The sequence below is a fragment of the Poecilia latipinna genome, unplaced genomic scaffold (assembly GCF_001443285.1).
Source record: "Poecilia latipinna isolate Pla-1442-1.1 unplaced genomic scaffold, P_latipinna-1.0 Scaffold6, whole genome shotgun sequence".
Classification (NCBI taxonomy): Eukaryota; Metazoa; Chordata; class Actinopteri; order Cyprinodontiformes; family Poeciliidae; genus Poecilia; species Poecilia latipinna.
In genome coordinates this window covers 937,776-956,344 of record NW_015112622.1, presented here as the reverse complement: position 1 = coordinate 956,344, position 18,569 = coordinate 937,776, and the positions used below count along the sequence as shown (strand labels likewise).

Sequence of the window (18,569 nt, the reverse complement as noted above, 5' to 3'; positions counted from 1 at the left end):
ATGTTTGTACTACAAACTAGACCAAAACTACTTTGTTAAACTTATTTAGTTTTTGCAGTGTAGAATCAAGTTATGTTCCAAGTGAAACTTCTTCCACCAATCATTTGTGTTGATCTGTGTATTTCCATTTTCCAGTGTGATGGAGCAAAACGTGCCAAATAGTTAACATTTTTGGACCTCATGGCATGGTTGTTTAAAATTTGTTTTTATATTAATATAACAACGTGCAAAAAAAAAAAAAAATGCAGGCAGATATTTAGTTAGGACTGTCAGCTGGGGCGTCCATCTTTAGAAATGGCTGTTTGGTTCCCCGGCTGGAAGTGGAAAATTGAAACCCTGTGGCATCTTTTGGCAGAGTCGTCAAACTGCTTCCTCCTTCATTTCCCCGTTTCACAACCGCAAATCACATGATTTGTAATCCCTTGGCTCCGTTTTTGTGCCTCCCTTTTTTTGTTTTTCTTGTTTTTGATGTTGCCTCCTCCCTGAATTTTGCAATGCGTAAAGGTTCCCATGGACGCGGCTTCACTTTCCGTGACTCACGCAGCCCTCTGGAAGACAATGCCTTGCATTTATCGGCAGCCTCTCCTCCTTGGGTATTTGAATCAGATTAAGTGCAAGACAGCACAGGTTGGGAGGAGAGCTGCTATGTTGGTCGTCACCTTTGGAGCGTCGGGGGCGGGGGGCTCCCGCTTTGCCCCTCGGAGCGTCTTTAGCCCATTTCCTCTTCCCACTGCCATATTTGTTTGGTTAACCCCGAGCTTTTTACCACCCAACCAAAGAGGCGACTTGGATCTGGTGCCGCAAAAACAACTGCATCCTTCCTGCGCAAGAGTTGACTCAGCGGACTGGGAGGAAGGCGGAGCCTCTTTTGTGAGTGCGTGTCTGTGTCTCTGTGTGTGTGTGTGTGTGTGTGTGTGTCTCTTTGTGTGTGGTACGGAGGAGGGTGGGATCGGAGTTTGGGTGGTTGACTTTAGGATTGGTGTTCAGACAAAGAGCAGTACGGGGGAGGGAAGGGAAGGCGAGCCAGCAGAAGGAAGCGCACTGTTTCCACACAGCAGCCAACAGGGGCCAAAGGTGGCCCCTCTGATTCCCATCCGCTCCCATCAAGCTACTGTCTTCTAGGCTGTCTGCACTTTTTAAAAACAAGAGGAAATGTGAGGGAGGAAAAAACGAAAAAGAAATTCCGTAATATTTTGGCTTGAATCAAATGCACCTTGTGTTTCAGCTCTTAACAATACGACTGTCTCGTTTAACGTGTATTTTATTGTTTTAAGCGTTGCGTCTTTTTGTTGTTTAGTTTGATTGTTTGCTAAAATGATATGAGCAAACTTGCATGAAAACTTGATATGGCCTTAAATGGAAGAATTGACACCTAGTCGACAAGACATGTTCCATATTTAAATTTGTTTGCAGTTTTTTATATGTATGTGCTTGATTAAAGTTTCTGGATATAAATAGTGCTACAAAATGTTTCCCTTCTGGATTTATATAGCTTTGTCTCAATTTGTCATGTTTTATAGGGACAGTATTATGTGAAATCAACTTTTGAGTTTTACGTCATGTTATTCTCTAATCAAGAACATACCTGGAGTGAGAATTTTTTTTCTTTCTTTTTTCTCAAATCTGAGTATGGATTTGAGAAATCCTTTAATCTCCATGGCAACCATTCAGCTGTGCAAAAAGCCTGGTTGGACCTAACCCTGCCTCCAAGAATGAAGCTCCTCCTCTGAGCCTCCGTCTGCCTCCCTCCGCCGCAACTCCTTCAGACTAGCCAGCAGCAATTAGCAAACACCTAGTGGAATTGTGCATCAGCTGAGTTCATTAAGTGAGCTACTTCTCACAGTGCAATGCTAGTGAAACATCAAAGAAGAATGATATAGTGATGACTTCCTGTAGGCAGGGTTTCAGAAAATGCAGAAGTTTTTAAAGAGACAGTGGCTGAATTTAAAGGTGTTAATTTTCTTTGAGCTATCCCAAGAAATCACAATAAATAAATAAATAAATAAATAAATAAATAAATAAATAAAAAAAGCGGAATGAGAATAATGCTTTTATTACTGGTGTAAGAAAATAAAATGGATGAAAGAGTTTCAACATATTTCAGAAATAACCAAAAAAATTGGGGCATACTTCAAATGCAATATATATATTTTAGAAAGGTGCGTTCTTTAACCGAACATTAAAGATTCAAATAAGTAAGTCTTTCTGATTTCTAAATTGCTTTAAGCCTTTTTCTCAGAGATAGGCTTATTATTCAATACGTGGTGTAAAAACTGGACAAACACGAACTAATGGTGTACTTTTCAAAATAAAAGCAATTTTTAAAGGATCATAAGTGTTTTTTTTTTGCCCTTTAAATTGAAATTTTTTTGTTCCTTCTCTTTAAAAGCAAGTCTCTGTCAGATTGTGTTTTTAGCTATCTCTGTCACTAATTATGTGAGATGTGAATAAACAAGGATTTCAGTATGAAATATTTCAATAGAAATTGCTCCAACTAATTGGTTAAAAGCAAACAAACAAACAAAAAACAATATCAAATTAATGATAAATATTTTTTTTCACTTCATTTCACCTGGATAAAATATTTATTATTAACTATGTAATTGTATAATGATACAGTTTAAATAAATCGAGAAATTTAATTAAGCGGTTTATATGTTTCCAAAGGTAAATTTAATAAGCTTTAGTTCAGAACATTTATCAAAGTTAACTGAACGTACTTCAGTTTTTTTCAAAGGAAAATTGGTTTTTAAAGAGAACTTGCCACTCACAAAATGGCGGACGCGTTTAGGTATGGCAGTGTGCCGTCTACATTTCGCCGATTTATTTTGAAATCGGAAGTTTTGCATTTACTTCGTCCCCATTGGCGGGAGCGTGTCAGCTGACTTTGTTTCCTGTTGGGAGAGGAAAAGTTTTGAAACCCCACCCTCCGGCACAGTGGCTGTAAGCTACGACGTTGGAGTGGTCCGAGGTGCTGGCCGCTGAAGGCTGACCGAGGAAGAGGAACGGAGTAAGAACTTCTAACGGAACAGTTCCGCAGTTTTGACACCGTCTTTATGAAGCGGAGCACCGAAGTGACCCGGGCCCGGCGCTGGTCTCCCAACAAGAACTAAAGTTATCTGGAATAGTTTGTTTTTCTTTCTTTCGGTTTTTTCCCTCCTCAGGACTGAAAAGCCAAGCAGATTTGGAGAGCTCTTCCTGTTCCCAGAGTCGGCGCCTCGCAGTTTATGTATGAGCTCCTTCATAACACAGCCAGCATGGATGTTGTGGCGCACGGGAATGCGGGATTTCCTGTGTGGTCACCGCAGTGTTGCGTTCAGACGCACTTTTTGGGTCCTCGGGCTTAAGTAATGAACAGTGGTCAGCGCTTGAAACTTGTCGTAAAGCACTGGTTGGCTGGACTGAATGCTCCTTTTCCTGCTATTCTTCTCCTCCTCTCAGCGCTTCCTGCTTATGGTGGCCACTGCTCTTAATGGCTAAAAATACATAAAAACCGAGTATGAACTACCAAGTGTGTGGGAAATGTTGATTTGGACTCTTATCTGTAAGCGGTTTCATTCCTGAACATTAATTTTGAACTTTGACTCTTCGTACTTGCTGCCCAACAGGTGGTTGTTCTGAATGAGGAGGGGAAAGGAGGACAAATTCAGTCATAATGAGTTGATTCCAGAGTCTTTTAAACACAGGATGATGAGATGATAATCTACTCAAGCCATGTGCGGGGAAACCACACACCACATCAATCTTTCAGAGAGTTAATCACTGCTGACTTTTAGATATTTGATAAATGCTACGAAAAGCAAACCATCTGAGGACTGCTGAAATGGAAAGATTTGAGTTTAATCCAAGAACAAATGGAAGACATTTCACTTTCATTTGTCCCTGAATCCTGAAGCCCACCTGTTGGTCTGACTTTTGAACACACCTCATTGGTCCCTGATGAGACAACAACAAAGACAGGAAAGGGAGCAAGGTGCAATAAAGTACTCCTTTGTACTTTATTTTCAGACCCCTGGAGTGCGCAGTCGGATCCAGTCAGGCAATATAGTGGAGGTTTCATGGAGCCGCTGAAGAACATATTCAGTCGTAGCTCGCTGTCGAACTGGAAGAACTTGGATCAGTCCCAAAAAGGGAACTTCACCAACCCTGTATGGACGGTCTTGTTTGACTATGAGGCCTCTTGTAAAGACGAGCTCACCTTGCGTAAAGGTGACCTGGTGGAGGTTCTCTCTCAGGACTCTGAGATATCTGGGGATGAGGGTTGGTGGGCAGGTAAGGTCAACAACAAGGTGGGCATCTTCCCATCCAACTACGGCTCCTTCAAGCCTAGTGGATATGCCAAGCTACCAGGTACCAGCGTAGTGGAGGAGCTGAACCGTGCTGTGGTTGGCACCGTCGATCCCGAGGAGGTGGATTTCCGTGAGCTGAGCTTGGAGGAGGTGATTGGGGTTGGGGGCTTCGGGAAAGTGTATCGAGGTACATGGAGGGGAGAGCTGGTGGCCGTGAAGGCGGCCCGGCAAGACCCGGACGAGGACATCAGTGTGACAGCGCAGAACGTGAAGCAGGAAGCCCATTTGTTTGCCATGCTCACCCACCAGAACATCATCGCCCTGAAGGGGGTGTGCTTGCAGGAGCCCAACCTGTGCCTCATTATGGAGTATGCCTCGGGTGGGCCACTGAGCCGGGCGCTGGCCGGCCGCCGCATCCCTCCTCACGTCCTGGTCAACTGGGCCGTGCAGATAGCAAGAGGGATGGTGTACCTGCACAATGAAGCCATCGTGCCGGTCATCCACCGGGATCTCAAGTCCAACAACAGTAAGTCCTTAAAGTCTTTCAACTATAAGTCTTTCAACTTATAGTGTTATAGTCTTTAAACTATAACACCTGGCCATCTGTGTCTAACTGCTTTATTTAAGGTTAGGGATATAATCATAGGGACCTTAGTGGTTTCTAAAAGGCTTTTAGGTGTTTATAAAGGTGTCATGGCAATAGCAAATGACTGTTACCAGTTATAAAGTTTTAAAACTCTGGTTTTAAAACAGAAAAAAAAAAATAAAATAGTGTAATGCAGGTCTGTCCTTCTCCCACTTGTTTCTGTGGGTGGCTGAAAGCAAGTTGTCGGTGTCATTGTCAGTCGTTCTCTGGTTTGTAAATTTTTTCCAGTCATGCTGAACCTAACCTTTGACACTAGAAAGAAATTCACACATGGAGTGAAGGGAGTGTCAGAAAAATGGGTGACAATGAGGGGAGTTCTGTCACTGCTCCAGCAGGACTAAATGAATGACTCAATTACTCAAGAGAACATTGTCACGTTCCTCATCTGATTGAAAAAAGCATCATTCATGTGATGTTATATCACGTTGAACCAGGGAAATATCATAAACCTGCAGGACCTGGTTCAAGGCCCTCACAATTTTTCATTGCGGGTTGCTAATACATTTTTGTGGTAGCCCAATCACATGACTTGCATGCTGACAAAAGCAGGCCTCAGTGATAGAGACCACAAGGTCTTTGAAGGAGCCGTCGACGGGACAAGAATACTTTGCTGCCGAGCAAAGGTCAGGAAATGTTTCCGCATCAGCACCTTTGGGACTCATCCCTCGGACTTTGAGACCTTAAGGAGGCGGCGTGTCGGCTCTATCGCACAGAACACATCTCTGCTGTTCCAGGACAGTTTCTATCTTCCAGCTATAGTTTTCAGCAGTCGTCTCTATGGTGTTTTCATTCCTTACATTTACCGTTGTGCAGTTCTGTCATTTCCTGAGAAATACGGCTGTGACTGGTGAAGTTAACCCTCTTGATTCGAGTCGTGTTTATTGCACACTTTGAGGGGAGGAGGGCATTATGCAGCACATCCCAAGACATCCCTCCTCCGTATGCATCAGCCTCAGTCGTCAGATCGTTGACATGATTGTCATCACAGACGTCTTCGCCCTCGCTTATCTTTGCCTCCCCCTGTCAGGGTTTCTCTCCCAGATGAAAACTCTTCTCCTGCAGTGCAGGAGAAGAAGAAGAAGCAGGGAGTTATGGTAATATGGTGTTTGTATATGGGGCAGGCCAGCTCCAACACAATCCCTCTCTGTGTGCGCCGCGAGATCATATCGCTCTCCTGCCTCCTGCTGCCTCTTGTTTTTTAATTCTTCTCTCAAGCTTTTGTCCCCGGCCTGCCTCTACATGTCTCCATACAGACGTAGCCTCGTTGTGTCACTGAGCAACATCCTGTTGTGTTGGAGGAAGGATAGAAGAAAGATTGGTGGGGGTGGAGGGATCTCACCAAGACAATGTCTTTTTTTGTTTTTGTTTAATAGGTTTGCAGATTGGCTTGACAAACAGGTGCAGGAGCATCGAAGGGGGATCTTAAAAGGAAATCAAGCAGAGCTACTTGAGCGATTTAGTTGGTAGTTCAGCAAAAAAAAGATCAGCCTCTGAATGAGGTGTCAGTTCCTCAGAATATTGATGCAAGTTCTTCTTTCTCGAGGTGCCATTTTATTTCATAAATCCGTCACGCTCGTTTTGTCTCCTTTCTTTTATATCTGTATCCCCAAGTGAGCTGTATTGCAACGTTTTGCTTTTAGTTGTTGTTGTGATCTGGTCAATCGAAAACCACAGGTTAAGAAAATGACGAGCGCAGCATAAAAAAGAGAACTTGGGGATAATTGGGCTCATCTGTCACAGTGATGGATGGAGGTGCAAAGTCATTATCCTCGCAGGGCTCATAAACAACAGCCAAGAGTTGCTGTTGAAGCTAATGACCAGCAGAAGATGCTGATTAAACGGGAGCGTGCTGGAGAGGGTGCATTGTGGGGGCGCTTGGGTCAAAGCCAGAGGGCCATAATTTGAATTCCAGTGAACATGGACAAAGAGAAGAGACTACAGGATTGTGTCTGAATGTGTGCAGAGGAGTTGTACTTTTGGCACGTTACAGTTTCAGTTTTTTTTCAACTGTTATTTCTGTGGGACTTTGCATGAACTGAAATCCTTTTAAAGTCCCTTTGATGCACACTGCCAATCAGGTGGACTAAAGAAGAACATCTTTCTTAGAAGTAAATCAGATTTGCTTTTTTAAAATAAAAAAAACAACAACAAAAAAACAAAAGCATTTTCATTTTTAAAAATAAGCATGTCTATAAAGCTAAAGAGCTACTTTAAAACTATAATTGGTAAATTTTAGACTCTACCCAAGCAGGTAATAAACCTTATAATATCAGTTATACTTGTGTGAAAAACAGCAGAACAGCAAAAAGCATTCTGCCCAACAAGCAACTGAAAACTATGGATGCACCGATCCACTTTTTTCACTACCGATACAGATACCTGAGATTTAGTAACGGCTGATATCTTAACCAAAACAGAAGAACAATGCTGAATTGACTTAAATCACACTGTACTGAATTACAAATGTATTTGATGACTCAGCACCAGCACTGGACGCTTAAATTCACCAATATCTTCACAAGCTAGGTCAGACATATTAACACAACACAAATTTAATTTGTTCTCTCAATTCAATTAGGAGTATAATAGCCAATGTCAAATAAGTAACAAAGAAACTGAAACTGACGAAAAAACAATAGGTTGACAACCTTGGTCAAAAATGTAAAAATAAACTGCAACAAACCTTTCAAATAGTTCAGAAAGTGCAATTAGGAATTCTAAGTGTAATGTAAAATAAATAATGAAGCATGATGTCGCTTAGTTAGACCGAACAGATCTGCCCAGTGGATCAGATACATTGTCACCGATACCCGATCTAGAAATGTTTTTCAATATCGAGTCAGTGCATTGCTATTGAAGACCACAACAAAAGTTTATTCCAATACATAAATCACCAATAAAATAGTAAGAACTGCTATAATCAGACAACTTACCCTTGATTGACTGACTGATTGAAAGTATAAAAAAAATTGAGTGCACCTGTAAATTCAGTAAATAATGCAACTGCAAAGTCAATAAATCAACCATAATTTCCTTAATTTTGGGTGATTAGCCAATACTTGCATGTGAAACCAATGTAGGCATGTATCCAACTTAGCAACTATGTTGTAAATTTTCAGACTAAAAAAAGTTGGTATCGGCAATCTGCCAGAAATCTGCAATTGATGCACTCCCCACTTTTTTTTCCCTGTTAAATAAATGTATCAAAGCTAAGACCTTGATGTAATACAGCACAGTCACATTCACTAGGTTACACAGCGTGCAGTGATGATTAGCTAAAAGGCGTCCAACGAAACCAGTAGCTTGTTTCGAGTCATCTTGAATAAATACATGGCGACAGTGTGGAGGAACAACTTCCTTTAAACATGAGGAAACTTCCAGTAAACCAATAAAAGTAAAAAATAAAGTGAAGCTAAATAATAAAAAGAAATACTTGAGAATATTTGTTGAAATTCAAGATAGCAGTGTTGGCTCTTCTTCAGACTAGCCAGCAGCAATTGACAAACACCTGGTGGAACTGCACATCAGCTGAGCCTATTACACAAGCTACTTCTCAGTGCAATGCTGGTAAAAATGTTGTTAAATGGTTCATGGAGGAGCCATGTTGTGACGACTTAATGAAGGCGGAGTTTCAGAAAGAACAAGAGCTTCTTAAACAGACAGAGGCCCAATTTCAAGGCGTTATTCTATGAATTTAAATTATTTTAAGTCATGTTTTATATTTACAGCATTTTTTTTAACACCTGAAGGTAGCCTAGATACTTGATTGTGCTATAAAATGGCACTTCATGCCTATTTTAAAACCTCCTTTTTGCATCTGTTTATGATAAAGGAACCAGCTCTGGCTTTTAGGTCAAATTTGCTTTGACCTAAACAATCTTTATGTATGTTAGAACTATGGGCCACTGAGTCTCTAATCAGAAATGGATTATCAGTCAGCGACATGTTTTTCGTCCTTGTATTTCACAATCCGTCAGGTTCAGCTGTGCTCTTTTCACCCTGTGTGTTTTTTGTTTTTTTATTTTCCTGCAGAAAGCCTTCATAGACCCAAAACCAGCTATATGCAACACCACAGCACATAAAACTTTGCAGAGAGCTTTAGTTAGAAATGCTTTAGGGGGGAAATGCGCCAAGCTAAGCACTCTCTGGGCCGGTGCTTAGAGACTTCTTTCTCAGGAAGAAGCCGCAGATAGATCTTGGATCAACATGGCATTTTTTTTTTTTTTTGCCGCTAGTGGACAAGCATCTGATGCATCTCTTTACCAGCATGTTTTCATTCAGGGGCTCCAATGTCCCACGATGTCGCGCACTTAAAAAACAAAACATCAATAGTGTGTGATGTTTCCTGCATGTAGGGAATTGCTGTCCCTGCTTGTATTATGTTCTTGATACATTTTTTTTCTTATGACTGTTTAAATTTAGCAAGTTAAATGTTGAGCTGATATAGCGATGGGTTCCTTTGATGATCAAAAGTACACAAGGTTGCTTAGAGTTAAATAAGGTTGTGAAATTTATTCTCAAATTATGCGCAGGCAAATCACATTGGCAATAAATTAAGCACTAAAGAAATAAACCATGTGTAACATAATCTGTACCAACTCACACTAGAGACACTGCCATCATAATTTTCTGTCGAATTTATGATCTCGGTTATTTTTTTCTTCAAGGATTTGACTTACTGTTACAGATTTTATCTGCACTGAGAATATTTGTCTCAGCTTTTCTTCCATGAGTGGACATTAAGCACTAAAACAGAGTCTTTGAAAAGAAATAAAAACTTTTAATCTGACTCAAGCATTTTCATATTACCAGTTAGAGCAGTTAGCAAGGTTAGCATTATAAAACCTCCAGTCTCCACGGGCCACAGCCGTCTGCTACTAGCTAAAGTCCGTGAATACTTGAGATCCCTTCTAAAAATGCATAGCTGCTTATTTGAATACTTCAAACACCAAACGTTAGGTTTTTTTATAGCATTCAACTGTTGGAATAACTCCCCCCCCCCCCCCCCTTAATAAGCCTAACCTTCATTTTAAATGAATGGGTTTGACCTTTTTCTGCTAATAGTTTGTTAGACATTCTTGACATGTCTAATATTCAGGAAATATTGGACAGGTCTTTGTGTTATTTTGGTAGGCAGCGTGTCTTGCCTTGGAACCTTCCAATGGAGGCCAATTTCATCCAGTCTTTATTGCTAACCCAACTGAGCAAGTGAGGCTTTCAAATAATTTTATAACCCTTCCTACACTGACAGATGGCTTTTTTTTAAAGATGTTCTTGTATTTCTATAGATTAAGACATGATGTGTTGCTGTTTAAGATCTCTTGGCCTACTCCATGTTGTTAGACAGGTTCTATGTGAAGAATGTTTTTCTTATCATTTTTAGGTTTGTAGTTTCTAAAGAAATTAAACAAAAACATGCTCAGTCCTGTTTTACCAAGACAGGAAACTATATTTTCACACGGGGCTGGGACTATTGGAATAACTCTTTTTCTCCCCCCCCCTCCCCTTAATAAACCTAACCTTCATTTTAAATGAATGGGTTTGACCTTTTTCTGCTAATAGTTTGTTGGTTTGGAATTTTCAATTCAGCTCCGTTCAGAATGATCAATCCCAAAAGGTACTCACATTTGTTTTCCTTTATTTTAATGGACTTAAAATATTTTTTTAAATAGTTGAATGCTACAAAAAACCTAAATTGAAGTAGATACTTTTTCTTTCAAGGCACTGTAATTGTCACTATCACATCACCAGAACCCAGTGTTAAAGCTGAATATCACTTAAATGTCAAAAATGTTCTATTCCTCCATCTTCTTCCTCACTTAACCTGAAACACTTGTATTTTTTACTTAAAATTGTTAAAACTATTCATTTGGAAATTAATCTCACTACTTTTTTAACTGTGAGGTCAGAATTAATCAGACACTGTTCTGTTGTTCCTATGAGAAACAATATCATGAAGGTGGATGTGGACTTGGTCGTAGCTAGGCTAATAATTTGGCCTTTCACAATAACAAATTTTATTGGACGATAAATTGACCCCGAAATCACTGAGATAAACGATAATATTGTCGTTCAAAGACCATTTTCAGGTAATATATTGATAATGGCATAGAAAAGCAAGTTTACGCTCCCAAAAAACTTTCATTTTGTGCAGAACACTCCACAATGAAACTAGAAAGTATTTTAAATATCTGAAATAAAACACAACAACCAATAACAATAAGTAAAAAGGAAATAAAAACCACATGCCACCAAAATCACAGATAAAAAGGATTATGATGTGCTTAAACAAAATTGAGGAACAAAATTAAGAAAATATTAATTACCATTGTCAAAGCAATTGAGTAATATCTGTAAATATTGGCTGCCTACATTGGCCCAGATTTTCACATTGGTGCATTCTCGCGAATTAACAGTAGTTCTGACTTCTCAGGTCCCTGAAATGTGCTTGTGATGAATATTTATCTCATAATGCAGGAACATTTAGAAGGTTTTAAATGTTTGAAAGCTGTTTTTATAACATGCGTTATAGTTTTTTTTTTTTTTACCCATTCTTTTGAGATAGGTGAGAAGTCTCTGCGTGTTGACTTGGTAGAAGTGCAAACAGGAATGCTCAAAAGATGTACTTCCTCAAGCCGCATAAGTACGTCTCAGGGGGGAAATTTCAATCATGGAGCTCTACTTCATACATCAGAACTTAGGTTCTGGCTCTGATCACTGCCTTGCTTCTAGGTCAAGCCAGTGGTAGACCTCCCCGCCCCCTTTGTGAAGTTTTGTAAGGAAGCGACCCTAATGAAGGTTAAATTTCAACACAGAAGCTCAGGGGGCTTGTTAATAAATGACTGCTTACACACAGACTTTCACCTGGTAGAGCGAATCATTTATAACCCCCTTGCTGACAGAGTTGAAGTGGCTACCCAGACACAGAACCCTGCTTTGTGTGCGTTAGGTTTGGTTTGGTCTGGAGTTTGGATGATGGTTATGATGACGCTCAGAAAAAGCAGGATAGAAGTTGGTTCTGTTTTTATGTAATCTGTGTCTCCATAGTGCTAAGTATTGATTCCACAGTATTTACTAAACAAAATATAGCTTAAAAAAATCCTAATATTGCAAAAGAAGTCTTCTAAGCTTCAGTTGTTTTTATATTTATGTGACTTCTGTATTAAAAAACAGTTGAAGTTTTAGTCATCACATATGCTTTCTTTTACTGAGATAAGACTTGATTTGATTTGACCATCAAACCTGTTATAAAATAAATTGCAGTTCATTCTCAGAGTTAAATGCTGGTTGCTCAAAAACTGCTTCCTGTTTCCTTGTTTTAAATGTATTCCAGTGCAAAACACAGCAGGAAATGGTATTTAATGTTTTTGTTTAGAAGAAATCTTTTTTTTTTTCTTGCAGTGGTTTGCTAATTTTTATTTTTAATTTTTTTGTTGTTTTTTTGCTGGTTACTGCCACCTCAATGGTCAAATATTTAGCTTGGGCGCACTGATTGCATCTTTTTTTTTTAGAATCTGACTGACCGTTTCAGATTTTGCGTGACAATGTTTACCGGTCCAGAATGTCCCCCACATACTTGGGCATACGTCACTCCACGGAGATCAACACCAAATCAAACTGTCGGACACGTTCACGCCAAAGGTCAACAATTTTACGCCAACAGTGTAGAGTGGCTGCCCTGGTGGAGAACAAATGATGCTAGGAAGCTAACTAGCTTGCTAAACTTGCTAATATCTACTCGGATTGTGCAGAAAGAAGGAATGTAACGCAAAAAATGTGGACAGTCGGTACGCTCGACTATGAAATCTCAACTGTCCTGACCTGCCAGTTCCGATTTTGACCAACTTTTTTTTTTCTTGTCTCTTAAGTCACTAAATATATAGGTACAAAGTTGCTAAGCTGGCAACAGTGAGATGACTATCACTAAAGGTGCATGTTCAGACATGACCTGGTGTACAGGTCTGCCAGCCTGCACACCAGTACTTTCACGGCAGAGCAAAAGGATACAGAAGCTGATTTTCAGACGCTTACACTGGAATAAGAGATCAGTTTCACACGTTAGTATTGGCTGACAGCTGATCTCTCAATATTGAGGAAATCGGTGCATCTGTTTTCTCACTTTGCTAATAGGTGGTGTTTTGAGTGGTGTTTACCAGTGTGACTTGCTTCTGAACAGGAAACTATGTTGCGTATTGATTAAACGTTGAATTCTGGTGGTCGCATTGGTGAGAACAAGACAGTTTCCCTCTGTACTTCTTTTCCTCCACCTTTCCTTCCTGAATCTCATCGTTTTTTTTTGTTCGTTTGTTGTTGTTTTTTTTGCCCGCTCCCGATTTCCAACAACATCCGAGATCTGCGACCTCAACCCGCTCTGCTTCCTTGTTATAAACCCTCCTGCTCGTCCTGCCTGTCCACTAGAACTGGCTCCGATCCGATCGATGCGTCCAGAAATGGTTTGAAGCCGAGAGATCGGGCCGGATTCATTAGCCAGAGAAAACAAAGCTCGCTTGTCAGAACTGCCCACGTTAAACACGGGGCAACATTGAGTGATGGATTTAGACCACACTTAAATTGGCAAACTAGATAGAGGAGACCAAACAAGCAGCTGAACAAAGAGGGTCTTACAGGAAACAAGATTTTTTCTCTCCCCCCCCCTTTCCTTTCCCTTTGAAAACACAAGACGGATACTCTGCAACAGATCCAAATTTTTTTATTTTTTTTTTGCTCAAGGATTTCAGACTGAATATGAAAATTATTTAAATTTAACTCCCACTTTTTTCCCCACAAGGGTAACATCAGATTGACTCTAAAATCTTCTGCTTATTTTAAACCACTCAGTTTGTCCCTGTTCCCTCTATTTAAACTCCCTCAGGCAGCTTAACACCACCCGGCACTCGAAGTGCAACTTAGTGGAGCGAAGACGAAACTCCAGCAGACCAAGTGCTAGTTTCGCTGTGAGCTGACATCTTCTCAGCTATGATTATGTCCCACAGCTCTGCCTTCCTTCCTTCCCTCTCTCACTCGCTCACTCCCTTGCCTGGTCAGGGGTTGCCAGACTTTCTGTCAGCCCATGGCCTCGTCCCTCACGGGACAAAGCGCCCGTTCTTCCTGGGGAAAGCCCCCCGCCCCATCCACTCCACCCTGCCTGGATTCTGCTCTCGCCTACGAGTGCAGAGGGAAGAAGGTAGAAGAGATCACGCGCAGCGATGACTATCGTGGTGACATTTAGGGTGCATTCACACCAGCCCTGTTTTAGTCCGGTTTAATCAAACTCTAGTCAGTTTATCTAGAAAGTTCCGTTCACTCAAACTCTTGTCCGTCTAAAAACCCACAGCTGCGGGCCAATGGAACCAAAATAAACTCGTGAGTCTAGCGTTAACAGGAGAAATGTTTGTGGTGTTTCACCAAAGGCAAAGGAAAAATCCTACAATCGCTAAAACCTAATGTGACACCATTTTTGTTTACATTTCGTTTAGAAGGAAGTTGCATCCATTCTCCTTCGGAGGTTTTTGTGTCATTTCCTTCAGTAGCTCTTGGTGCAGCGCCACCATGGGCGAGGAGGTGAACAGGTTCTTCAATTGGTTTGACCTGTGTGGATGTCAGATTTGCATGTGTGTGTGTGTTTAACAACCAGAAGACGTACCTAATAAAGTTGCCATTGGAGGAATAGCCTCGTTGGAAATGAGACGAGGAGGTGAGGAATGATGCAGTATGTAGAGAAGAATGCGCTGAGAGATGGAGACCCGGCTCCAGATGTAGCTCCGTCCACAGAGTGAAGATCATTAAACGAGGTGCAGAGTGAAGAGGCACAGCGCTGACATTTGGGCCTTAAAGGTGACTATAATTTCACATGTTGAGCTCCGGCCGCTCTCTGCCACACGTCCTTGAGCAAGGTGGTGATCCTCTATTTTGCTCTGTGTGCTACAGTTTAGATGCTTTTGATGGACTCAGATTTTGCTATAAACCACATAGTGTTGCTACCTGGACCGTAGTTCATTTTAAATAGGCGAGGTATATATTCAGATAAAAATATCAAAGCGATGCTTCGCCATACAGATTTCGTTGGAACAAACTTGGGTTTTTAGTGAGGTTTTGTAAAGATTTGACATGCTGTTCCAGATTTTAGTTGGTTTGTCTTTAAGAAATATAAATAACAAAATTCTTGATGGTGCCTCTTTTTTGCACAATTGAAAATGTATCTGAAACAGTATGTTATTATTTTAATAATTTTCTTTAAAAAAATAGTTAAAAACACTCCTTTAATCTATTAATTTGCAACAGGGAGAGCAGCCTGTGTTGCACAGCTCTGCAGTAAATAAGCTTTTTCTGTAATTTAAAACAAATAGGACAAACTGCCTTGAGCATCATACAAGAACTTTAAATGGAATAGTGTTGGTGTGACCTGTTAATGTTCAGTTATTTTGTGTTCAGGATGAAACAAAATTTAAATATACAAGCAATATGTCCTTGATTTATAAATGATGCTTAAATAATGAGATTTATTGCTTTCTATTAACCGTATATAACATCCAACAAACATTGGTACCTTCAGAAGCAGCTTATTTCAACTTGCATCCATTTGCGCAATAAGATTTATTGAAAACGTTGTTTCCAGATTTCAACGATTCTGATAATGAAAGCACTTTTTTTGCTGTTTATTGAATACTGAACTACCTTACCACTACCTGTATGTACTAAAACGTGTTCAAAAAGCTTTTGGCACTGTATCATAGCCAGTCTTTTTGAAACTGGCTGTTCAGACTGGGCTATTAGCTGGTTTTCAAACTTCCTCTCTGGTGGGAAGCAGCTGTTAAATTCCACAATTGTTCCTTGTTATCCTGACGTCAATTAGGGTGTGCCTCAAGGCTCTGAGTTGGGTCCTGCACTCTGCAATTTTAATTAAAAATAAAATTGCCTAATGCATCTGGTACATCTCTATGCTGATGACACAGTTGTTTGCTGTCAAGCAAACTGCTTTGCCCTTGTTTTTAATTATCTTCGGGCTGCTTTTGACATTAAGTCACTTTTGTTTTATCTGAAATTGGTACTTAATGCTGACAAACATAAAGGCTATTGAAACTAATTACAACAGTACCTGAAGCTGTGCAGCTTAATTGAATTAAAGGCTTTTATTCCAGTTCTATCTTGTCAATATAATTAGATGGATTTAACATGTTTTAGCATGTTGTAATTTTGTGTGTAGTATGTATATGTAAAACACGTAGATGAGATTTACCTGTATAAATAAAGGTTTAATGGAAAAAGCTACTAAAACAACTTTTTGTACTGTGGGACAAAACTGGAAGATTGAAAGTACACCAGGGACATGTTTATTTTTCAAATTAGACACACACACACACACACACACACACACACACACACACACACACACACAAAAAAAAAACAGTACTTTGAATTATTTTCTTTTTACATGCTCAGTATTAAATTAATTGTAAAACGTTTCAATAAAACAAAGCAGTAGATCTTAAAAAGGTGAGGCATATATTCAGATAAAGATATCTGAATATATATTCAGATTAAGATTAATTGAAACAATATTTAATTGTTTTAATTAAAGAAAGGCGCACAAGTTCCTAACTTTTGAATTAGGATTTTATATTTTTCTACCTGGAAAATGTTTTCAGTCTATTTCCAGCAACAAAGACTTTATTCTAAAACCATTAATGTATTTAGCCAAGCTTAATGTTCAGGTGTGCCCTACAAATCCGTTGAGTAAAAAGTCTCTGTATGTTTTTGGGTTGACTTACTACGATATTAACATGAAACTAAAAAAAAAAAAAAACATGGCTAACAAAAGATAAAAACATCTAATATTTCCCTTTTAGGATTATAGCATTTTGAAAAATAAGTTTCCTTTTGGATCAGCTCTGCTACATTTACACCAACTGCAGTCAGGAGGCACACAAAAATATTCCAATTGTCACAATGGACCTCTGACATGCCCCCTCTGCCAAACAACATATAAATGGTGAAAGTAAGATCAATATCAAGATAGAAAAACAAAGGGAAAACAGTTGCGGCATTAACAAGGAGTTATGTAGCGAGGCGATGTGGCTCTGTTTGGGCCTCCTGTGGCTAACCTACAATAATCAAGTACAACAACTTGGCAGCTGCCTCATACTTTGGTTTGAACAAGGTTTATAAATGGCAATTAGTGCTTTTGTAAGAGACTGAATGGTTCAAGGGATGTTGCACAATACGGCCAAAAAAGAAAAACACTCGAGACCTCAGTTGACTTAGATGCACACAAGGGGAACTGGGTTGTTACAATATGTGACTGAATGAGTTCAAAAGGTATTGGGGAGTTTGTGATCCAACAGTGAATGCAGATAGATAAAGCAAAGCAAACTCATCCTGTCACTCTAGCAAGCCTGGCGCAAGAGAAATATTCCAGCAGGTTTCCGCGCTTGAGCACCCTGCCAAAATTACACAAGAGTTTCTGAAGAGAAAACAAGAAACTAGGTATGTCGCTTGACTTGAAAGGGAATAATACCTTTGCTGCTTTGCTAAAGAGAAATTAAGAAGTGGTAAGTCCTCCCCTTTCAGCAAAGCACAGCGAAACAAACATGTTGCTTAAAAATAGTAACATATGGAAAATTTAGCTGGACTGGTATCTCAAAGATTGGTGTTTGCTCAAATAAGAGGTGTCTGATTGTTACCTCAAAGATCAGGGGTTGTGCATCACGTTAGAAAAAGCTCAACATTTAGATCTAAAAGTTTCTTTCTGCTCTTGTTAAAGTCAGATTTAATCATGAATATGTGGTTTTCTGTGCCTTATCAGCTGGCTCATTTAACCAAAGACACTCGCCGGATCTCTGACTCGGAGTGTTTCTAGGAATTAGCGGTAATTAGCTTGAGTCAGCAACACCAAGCTTGTGCGGGGCCGTGTTTTTGTAGGAGGCCTTTCTGCAACTGATGCTCCCTTGTTTCCGTGCAGCAAACAGTAACCAAACAGAGGCCCCGTTGCCATGGAGATGGTGTCACGTTGTTTCTCTGTGGTGACATTGTTGGTTTCCCCTCTCAATCAGGACGATGTTCTGTCTGGGCAAGACTGATCTGCTGATGATACTTGCTGTTGCTCACCCCCCCCCTACTTGTGAAACGGCAGGTTTCTGTCTCTGTTTACCACTCTGAGCAACACACACACCTTCCCAAAATGGAAGGAATGTGGAAGATAACAGAGGATGCAGGTGGAATCTCTTAAACAGCGTATACATGTCATGGACATGTCATTTGAAATTTCGGAAATCCTGTCTGCAAAGAAAATATCACCTTAAAGGTAGGAGTTTCTTTCGCCGTGGACCTTTGGAATTGTTTTGCACTTTAAAACTTCCCCGTGCTGATTTGACGATGTCAGCGGCATTTCGTTTTTATTTGGGTCAACGGCTGATTTGGACACAGTGCGTTGCCACATGCCGTCCAGTAAGCAGCTGCCTAATGCAGCAGCCGCCATCCACGGTGGGAGTGGAGAGGGCTGGATGGGGGTGAACAAGGGCTGAACTGTGGATGCACTTTTGCGCTCTCTCTCTCTCTCTCTCTCTCTCTCTCTCCCTCTCTCTCTCTCTCTCGTTTTTTTTCTTTTTTCCTCTTCTTTCGCGTGGTTTTTGTTTGTT

The 18,569-nt window shown here is 40.2% G+C and overlaps 1 protein-coding gene across 1 annotated transcript in view; it reads left to right on the top strand.

Annotated features, from left to right (window-relative positions):
* The first annotated feature begins 2,740 nt into the window (after nucleotides 1-2,740).
* Nucleotides 2,741-18,569, top strand: part of LOC106936505 (mitogen-activated protein kinase kinase kinase 11-like) — a 63,572-nt gene continuing 47,743 nt past the window's right edge. Inside the window, exon 1 of the mRNA XM_015017601.1 lies at nucleotides 2,741-4,815. Coding sequence (XP_014873087.1) covers nucleotides 4,059-4,815 — 757 coding nt within the window. The 5' untranslated portion in view covers nucleotides 2,741-4,058. The remainder of the gene's footprint in view (nucleotides 4,816-18,569) is intronic.